At 45.1% G+C, this 9,327-nt stretch overlaps 2 protein-coding genes across 2 annotated transcripts; one reads left to right on the forward strand and one right to left on the reverse strand.

Annotated features, from left to right (window-relative positions):
* Nucleotides 1-232: 232 nt before the first annotated feature.
* Nucleotides 233-7,691, reverse strand: LOC306794460 (palmitoyltransferase ZDHHC20-B-like; the record flags this gene model as incomplete). Its single annotated transcript, XM_079292534.1, has 13 exons — nucleotides 233-3,483; nucleotides 3,577-3,630; nucleotides 3,710-3,831; nucleotides 3,958-4,050; nucleotides 4,267-4,393; nucleotides 4,616-4,748; nucleotides 5,456-5,576; nucleotides 5,892-5,924; nucleotides 6,076-6,145; nucleotides 6,233-6,353; nucleotides 6,448-6,542; nucleotides 6,727-6,753; nucleotides 7,574-7,691. The coding sequence occupies 12 exons, from the start codon at nucleotides 7,689-7,691 to the stop codon at nucleotides 3,587-3,589; spliced, it is 1,104 nt and encodes a 367-aa protein (XP_079148660.1). The 3' UTR covers nucleotides 233-3,483; nucleotides 3,577-3,586.
* A 687-nt stretch (nucleotides 7,692-8,378) lies between these two features.
* On the forward strand, nucleotides 8,379-9,239 carry LOC306794224 (arylamine N-acetyltransferase 2-like; the record flags this gene model as incomplete). Its single annotated transcript, XM_079292214.1, has 1 exon — nucleotides 8,379-9,239. One exon carries the CDS (start codon nucleotides 8,379-8,381, stop codon nucleotides 9,237-9,239), a length of 861 nt encoding a protein of 286 aa, XP_079148340.1.
* Between the last annotated feature and the right edge of the window lie 88 nt (nucleotides 9,240-9,327).

A 9,327-nucleotide genomic window follows, 5' to 3' on the forward strand; every position in this document is an offset into this window, starting at 1 on the left:
ATTATTTTAAAGATGGAAGTCCAATCATTTTCACATCAACATGTCAATGCTACATTTGCTGCAACTAGCAGAACACCCCCCGAAAGTTGCATTGTGGGTATTGTGGTTTTGCAATTTAATGCTTTTATTTAAGTCTATTTTAAAAAATTGCCCCCCATGAGCTTGACAATGTTAACGGAGCACAAGTATATATCTTGAATTAAAAAGCTGATGAGAGCAGATTTAGGCGGGAGGCTTAAAAAACATTTATTTTCACGTTAATGGTGTAGAGGCATTTACTTCATTCACAAAATAGGAACAGTAAAATTAATCAGACAAGAAAAATATATATGTCGTCTTTTTCTTACATTATCAATATATATATATATACACACACACTGTAAAATAGGAGTAACAAAAAGAAACAAAAAAAAATTAACAAAGTGTAGCTATAGGTTATGATAGGCTACAGCTGCATTTTGAATACAGATGTAAAATGGTTATTAATTTGAAAAAAGAAAAATTCAGATCCTTCCTCTGTTTCACAGCAGATTTTATGGCTTTGTTTATAAAGTTGAGACAAACCAGAGTAAAGCTAATTTAAACCATGACGCATCTAGCAGTAATTAAAAAAAACCCAAAGTTGGTCTTCACACCATACTCCCCGTTATCATGGCAAAACACATCTTTACACAATTTAGGCGCCATGCTTTTGAGCTTTAGTCAGACGTTATCTATGTACACTGACATCTCATGGCTGCACAGAAGCATTTCTTCCAAGACGACGATATTACAAAAGAACACTCAATTAAGCACTACAAAACACACACACACACACACACACACACACACACACACACACACACACACACACACACTTTAGTCTGAAGGCCAAACAGCCCAGAGAGAGAACACAGGCATTTTGTAAAACAAGACGACAGGTCCAATGTTTCAAAATCAGTGGCCATAAGTGAAGCCAGGCTCCTTACAGATGATGCAAAACAAACATCTTTTTTTATTTTTTTTAAAATCTTTTCCTGAACTAAATATTAAGTGTGAGGCTTAGAAAAGATCTACTCAAGATTGGCACATAACCTTGGCTTGAATCATGAACTCGGACAGTAATTGAATCTGCTTAATTGAGATTGAACCACAGTGTTATTCTGATACTTGGTCCCCATGAGCCATACATTAACACATGTCCTCCAATCACTGCTTTGCAAAGACTAATTAGTAATACACTTGGGAAGGAAAGGTCAAACAGGATTGGAAGGAGAAAACGTTAACGTAAAGTCAAAGAGCAGGCTGTTTTTTTTAACGCATCATCATACGGAAAACAAATGCCCCCACTGCCCCGTCTGTGGCACATTCAGCACAACCGTGACAATGCTGACCAGAAAAGAAAGACACTGTACCACGCCACTAACTCACTCTACACGATAGAAACGGCTGTAAACTTGTACACCACCAGAGTCGGTGGGATGTAGTTAGTAGGAGGCTCTTCCAGCAACACTCAGGGATGTGATCAGACAGACACCAGCGATGAGACATCAGGAACGTGCTGGGCATCCCTCCAATGTGAAATCGGAAAGTTGCGTATAAAAACAGAAGTCCATGGTAAAGCGTGTAACTAAATCCTGAACAGTTATTTGGTTACACTGACATTGTGCATTCTCTCACAGGTATTGGACATGTGCAGTCATGAAGTCGAACCAAACACTCCCCCTTTACAGATGTTGCTAGACCCGCGGAGTCACTGATACATCCCAGATCTTCCAACACCGACACAGTTCACTGCTGAGGCTCATTTAACAGTTCGAGGTCACAGCGCTGAGGCGACTCCCGAGTGCATGCGGAGTAGACGAGGTGACAAGAAGCTGTAGTCCACGCCTCTCTTTCACATCACACCAGATGGGTTCAATTCACTTCCATTTCAAAAGATACCTGGATGAGTTATGCATTTGAATCAATTTTTTTTTTAATTCTGAAGAAAGCTGCACCTGCAAATGAGACTGAAAGTGAATTGAGCCCTGAGCCACATGTTGATGAAGTTCCATCTGAAGGAGGGCAGATAACCGGGGCTGTGCCTCCACCAGCTGGTCAGCACTGGTATTGCAAGGACATCATGACCCGCTACAGGCAGGGGGGGGGGGGCAGACACACCGTGTATAAAATATTGCGCCACCACGACTTGAGAATTTGGTTGCGTTAACATTGACCGGTGAGTTTGCGATAAAGCTAGGATGTTGTAAACACTTCAGGTTCAGAGGTCAGAGCTCCTGACGGGTCAGCCCTTATTTGGCAATGAGTGTTGGTGTCTTAGTAAAGGCTGAAACAGTGAGCTGTAGGAAAAACACAGGCTGTAGACATTACGGGCTAAGAATCACTGATCGGCATATTGACATACTGACTCATGACCGGAAAAGAACAAAGGAAGTGACGGATGCTGCATATTGCACTGTTTGTCATGCATCTTCCAGGTCATTCGTAAGCAGCATGTTTTAACACAAGTTGGCCACAAGAAAACTTTTTAAGCCGATTATTTTAGTTCTTAAACACAAGGACTGCCACATCAACTGTTACACACATTCTCACAAACAATACACCATAAAAATCACATGACCGTCCAACATCCGTTACACCTGGGATGCTTTTTGGACATGATTATTAAAAAAAGAAAAAAGCAGCACGTTGTTTGATGGATATTGATAATCTACTAAGTGCAAATGCACCACCTTGTGCTCTGATATCCAAAACGCCATCCAAAACCCGGCTACAGTCCTCCCTGTTGTGCACTGGTTCAGTCCACTGAACCATGCAGCAGAGTGTTCTGTAAGAGTCCAGGTTTTGGTGGGAAACATCCATCTGAAAAAGTTGCAGACCACAGATGCGCTCCAACATTATGAATTAAAAAAAACAAAAAAAAAAACTGTCACACAGGTAAACTGATCCATCTCATCGGGATGTACTGAAAAACAAAGTGCGAGAGAAGACAAACACACTGCTCCAGCTCGTCGCCCACTCTTCACTGCAGCTCTGTGCCCATAAAATGAGTCCTGGTGCAGCCAGGAGGCATCAAAAAGTTTCTCATAAAAACAATAAAAAGTAGCTTCTTGAATTTGCTCATCATCAGTAAATGCTCCACTTGCGAGAAAAATAAAACCAAACAACACAAGGAAACGTGTGCAGTTGAATGCATGAGTATTAATTAGCATGTGTGTGTGTGTGTGTGTGTGTGTGTGTGTGTGTGTGAGAGAGGGAACAAGCTTGCATCGCGTCATGTCCAATGAGGGTAGGTGTGAGATCTGCGTATGACACTGCATGCAATAATGCCAATGCCATAGATGCATTACTGTGATGGGCGAAATAAAAAAAAGAAGCATTTCCATAGTTACTCTGAATGGGTCGGTGGGGATGGGGTTGCACTGGGAGACCGTTGCCATGGTGACAAACTAAACCGTTGCGTCGCTTAAGGCATCATATTAGACGACTGAGGAGTTTCTCCTGCGGGCAGAGAAGGAACAAACACGATTAGGTACACGTGTGTCGATTACAGCCGAAATGTGCTTCGCGTGCAGACAGACTGACCGAACTCACGTCTACCCGGTTAGGACTCGCTGTCCATGGAGATTGTGATGGTTTCACTGTCAGCTGTGTAGCCAAACAGAAAAACGTGTTAAGGCGGCAGATACCAGACAGCGAGTTTGTTGATTCTGCCGATGGAGCTCACCTGGTTTGAGGGTGTTATTAGCCTGATGCTCTCCGATGTTGTTGGCATGCTGGTCATTGCTCAGGAGGCGGTTCTGGGACTCGCTGACGGGGCTCACAGGGCTCACGGGGACATCGTCAGCACTGGAAACATGCCCAACAAAAGCTAAAAAACAACTGTGCATCCACAACTCCTCCATAAAACATAAATCCTCTTTTAGGGCCTCGCGTCAAATAATACAACTCTTTTATTACACCGAGATTGATCACCTTTTACTGGGCTCCGGCTGCAGGGTCACTGCGGCCTGCTCTACATCTGCTGTGTTGACCAGCCGCGTCAGGAACGTCAGACCATCTCCCTGACTTTGAATAACAAGGAGGACAGGAGAAAGTCAAGATTAGGCACAGCCAGGCTGCAGGGAAACAAACTGCAGTTGGGTTAGATTTCCTCTGGACCTACAACGAAGGTAACCTGGTATCTAAAAATCCAAATCTTTCTTTAGCATTAAAACATTTGTCAGAAAGGAGCTTCTATAGGTCGTCTAAGATGACGATCACTTCTACATGCGTCTCCTTTACCTGGTGAAGATCGGCAGCAGCCAGTACTTCTTCTGGTCTCCAAAGACCTGAGCGATATTCTTCCGGAAGCCAAGAGAGAAGCCGTTCTTATCAGAGCCCGTCCTAAAGACTGGTGCTCTGAACGCCTCTGCAGAGACACGCATGGACAAACACACCGGCCAGTAAACAACCAACAGGTGAACTTCCACTTGATGAGACAGGAAAGGAACTTTGGGACAAATTGTCATTTAAAAAACTGGAAATTGATTTTCTTGAACATTAGAAATTTACAACTAAAACACAAATGAAACTTCTTAAAACAAAAGAAGTAATAATTGTGTTGTATGCATGTGCTGCACGTGTTTGTTACCGATAGTGGACCTGTTCTTCCCGACAAGCCACAGGTGGTAGCTGAAGAGGGACAGAATACTGATGCAGAACATGGCCGCCACAAAAAAGAGAAACAAGACATGGAATTTGGCGTGAGTGTCTGGCAGCTCATTCTGGGGGAAGAGACGGGAGAAAAAGGAGAGCGAGACGCGAATCAGTGACGCGTTCACGCGGAGGATATTTACGGTGAGAAAGGAAATGAGAGGGGTCTCATGTGAGCCACACCACTGCACGCACATCACGACAAAAAAACATGGGGGGGGGCACTGCTGAAGGCTTTGGAGGATAGCTGGGTTTACCTTTGGGCAGTTCTCTGCCGATTTCCTCCGGCAAAGCTTTAGCACAAACAGAAACGAGACTGGTTAGCAACACCGGGAGAGATCAGGTGGGAGGGGAGCGAGGGAAAATCGGCAGGGAAATACAAGTCAGGGGGGGTGAAAGAAAGAGAGTGGGTGAAGGCACAAAGTGCGCCCAGAATTGAAAGGAGAAAGGGATGAAAGAGGAAGAGATGAAGAGAGGAAATCGAAGTGGTACAGCAACAGAAAAAGGAAAAATAGAGAAGGTGTTTGCCACTGAATAAGTGGTGTGACTGATGGTTACCGATAGCAGAGCGGGAGACAGAGAACAGTGACCCAGTGTGTGAGCACCGGGGCTAACAGAGAGGGGTCAGAGGGGGAGAGAGTACAGGGAAAACAGCAGAGCGGTACAGCTCAGCACAGGGGAGGTCAGCACCACGCACAACCCACTCAGAGGATGCTCGCCCGGGCTTCGACATGCAAAAACCTGCATCCTCATTCACACTCAGCGCGCCATTACTCACTGTCCAGAACTTTATGAAATATTGCAGTACGGTGGCCGCGATGAACAGGCAGTACACCAGCGAGTAAGCCAGGAAGAGGATGAAATACTTGTAGTTCGAGAATCCGACGCAGTTGTTGACCCTAAAGAGACGCACAAATGCAGACAGGTCGGGGTTTGACATCGCTTCCGCCGGGTAGAAATCTTATCAACCTGAAATTTAAAGTTTTTTGACAGAACAACCAGAGTAGAAGGCTCTGTGGCCTTCTTGTACATGGATCGTCTAAGACTCGTAATACGGTATGCTTTGACACCTTAACTAGACCAGAAAAGTGAAAGTAAAGGGATTTTAAACAGCTTGATGGCCATGTTGCAAATATGCTTGGCATGAGCTAAAATCAAACATTGTGAGATGTCATTTGTACGGTATATCTCTCTGTCTAACAGGTCTTACATACCAGGGACAGTGGTGGTCCATCTTCAGCACACACCTGCCACACACACACACACACACACAGACACAGGAAGAGAATAAAAAAAGGGGAAAAGTGTGACATTAAAGGGTTAAGGAGAAAAGAATGAGGGTTGACTCAAGAGGAAGTGTCACAGTCAGCATTGGATAAAATGAGGGGGTTTTCTCACATGTCGCATGCAGAGCAGTGATGACACCGGTCGGGCTTGATCACCTGACAGCGGTCACAATAGCGGATCGCTGCAACACAACGGGATCTCGTTATGGGGAAAGGTTCCCACACACACTCTCACTTACATCGTTCACATTTGAGCCGCGCGGACGTACCTCCGGCTCCGGTGCGGGTGTACATTGGCAGACTGGTGGCGGCTCTCCACAGGATCTCTTGCTGGGACTCTGGCCTCTCCTCCTTCTCGTAGCGCTCCTTCTCAACTTTGGCCAGGCAGAACTGGAGTGGAGAAAAAAAAAGAAGCAGATTTTAATGTCAACAGGGAATTATAGAGTGTGTTTTTTTATGTATTTTTAGAGTTAGGCTATTGTACCTCTTTGGAGGGGTTGGCAGGCTGGCTGAAAATAGTCTTCCAGTAAGACCACACAAACATGACGAAAGAGAGGTGGAAGAAGATCAGGTAGACAACTGGAGGGAAGCATTATTAAGCAGAGCGTCAGTGACATTGAACACACGCATTGCCATTAAACAGTTGATATCAGGAACTGCTGCCGTCACTGGGTGTGCAGAGAAAGAGCTAACTGGCTCAGCTCTGTTCATTCACACTCAAAGGATTTAAAGAACATTATTTTTGATTCATCAAGACACTCACTCTTCTCTCCTATATTGCGGATGGTGACTGAAAGAGAGACAACAGAGACAAATAAAGCGTTAGATACAAAGACATCGTCACCTAAACAGTGACTGTTATATGGCAGCATTAAAAACAGTGGTTATACATCTGACAGTGAGAAAGATACATTTACAAGTCACAAAATGCTTAAAGGGATAAGAAAGATGTGTTTTACAACTTTTCTCTCGTTGTCAATAAGAATCTCCTCAGAACGGTGCATTCAGTGGCTGTTCTGAAGCGTTCGGTCAAAACACACAACCTCTGTCCCCATGTTGTGGGGGGGAACTATAATCCTGATATGAGGAAATACTCAATAAATGACATCATCCACAGTGAACACTTATCAAATTAATTCTGTTCTTCCGATTACAAATCTTGTTCCAACATGGTGTAAATAAAAATAAAACTCTCAGAGCCAAGCTAATTACCGGAAGTCTAATTAGAATTAAAGGACGCATCTGCTCCGCCGCCCAAACACCGTTTATTTAGCGGTTTAATTTCGCCATCCAGACTCCATTCAGCTCGACACCGGGAGACAACAGAGACGAGAGTGGCAGCAATATTACCATCACGGTGAAAAGTTGTCCCAAAACACATTTCCCATTAAAACTAGGCCACCCAAGGCGATGGCAGCTCATGTATAATTGGCTTTTATCTAGATGTGGACGGGCTTGCCAACACCATTGTTGAGCTGCAGTCTATTTACTTCCTGCTGGCCAGCAGCAGCTGCAGCAGCTGTGTGTGTTAGTGTGGACCGCACAATGAAAACACCAGCGGGGTTTAAGGCTCTACAGAGGCGACGGACGGCGGCAGGACGAGTACTCACATATACAGAGCTCCACCACGTACGCGTAGTACGACCAGCAGACGACCAGCGCGATAAAAATCACAGGTATCCACGCTAAACCCCGTTGACAGCATCTCAGTACGTGTGTGGGCGCCATCTTTCTCCCTCTACTGGGGAAAAGGGAGCGTCGATGTGTGACGTCACTGGTCTGAAAAAAATATATATATCTGCTTTTTTTTTGGGGAGGGATTAAAAATTAAAGAGACACTCTTTATGCCCACTGAGGCTCAAACATTCATATAATGATGCAACATAACACGTTTTTTTTCATTCATCTTTTTGTTGGTCAGATTTTAGGTGTAGTTTGCCACTTAATAAACGCAATTTGGAGACGTTTAACATGTCATTGGATGATTTGAACATATGTATGTTTGCAAATGCTACAATTTTGATTGAAACCTGTACTTATTGTTTAGATTTTTATTGTATTTGTATCTGAAGCTTTTTTTGCAAAAAATGGTGTCAAAAAATAAATTCATGATTTGAAAAACTTTTTTTCCACTAAGTTGCATTTTAATAAAAAAACAATTAATAAAAAAAGCATTGAACCTTGTACTTGTCAAAACGACATGCGGTTTATGGGTGTTGTATCCACATATGTTTTATTATGTCTTGAAGCAGGAGCTGACCGCAGGGCGGTGCTGCTTGTCCTTTAAGTTCACCAGGAAGCAATTATATTGTTACTGGAACTCTCCAGCCAGCTCAGACAAGTTGAGGCTGAAAGTGAAAGTATTAGTTGTCCGTAATCCATACGCACAAAAAAAAAAAAAAAAAAACAGCGATCATGTCTTCCGTTGAGATGCATGTGGAGACATATTTGTCGCGCATCGGGTTTTCCGGCCCAGCCGAGCCCAGCCTGGAGGTGCTGCGGTCGGTCCACACCAGTCACCTGATGTCGGTTCCGTTTGAAAACCTCACGGTGCACAGCGGCGGACGGATTCAACTAGACCCCCCTCTTCTGTACGACAAGATAGTGAACCAGCGCCGCGGAGGTTTCTGCTATGAGAACAACGGGCTCTTCTGCTGGCTGCTGGCCGAACTGGGCTTCCAGGTGACGCTGCTCTCGGGTCAGGTGAAAGGCACCACTGGCCGCTACGGCCCACCTTTCGACCATTTGGTCCTGATGGTGAGCCTCGACGGGCACCGCTGGCTGTGCGACGTCGGGTTCGGCACCCCGGGCTTCAGTGTCCCCCTTTCGCTGGAGACCAGCGGCCCCCAGGAGCAGGGCCACCGCGTGTACCGCATCAGGAGGGACATGGGGATGTGCTTTCTGGAGTGGCAACGGGAGGAGAACAAAGGGCCAGATGGAGACTGGACAGATATCTACAAGTTCAGCCTTGAACCTCGTTGTCTGGAGGACTTTCACCAGATGTGCCGGTACCACCAGAGCTCCCCCTGCTCCCTCTTCTTCTGCAAGTCCCTCTGCACCGTTTTAAAACCGGGCGGGAGGCTCACCTACATCGGCCGCAAGCTGAGCAGCACCACATTTCTATCGGAAGAAGCCGGGGGAGTGCTGGAAACCACAACCAGGGACCTTGAAGATGAGGAGATACCTGGTGTTCTAGCAGAGATGTTTGGAGTTGTTCTAAACTCTCCACTCATACCAAAGGATGAGACAATCACACCTCCGCCAGTCATGTATTGATACCGCTCTACACCTCCATAGGGCGAACGTATGTGAGAAATGTGTCTTCTCATTGAGATGACCGCAACATTTTTAAAATAAAAGTATG

Source organism: Melanostigma gelatinosum (genome assembly GCF_949748355.1).
Source record: "Melanostigma gelatinosum genome assembly, chromosome: 20".
Classification (NCBI taxonomy): Eukaryota; Metazoa; Chordata; class Actinopteri; order Perciformes; family Zoarcidae; genus Melanostigma; species Melanostigma gelatinosum.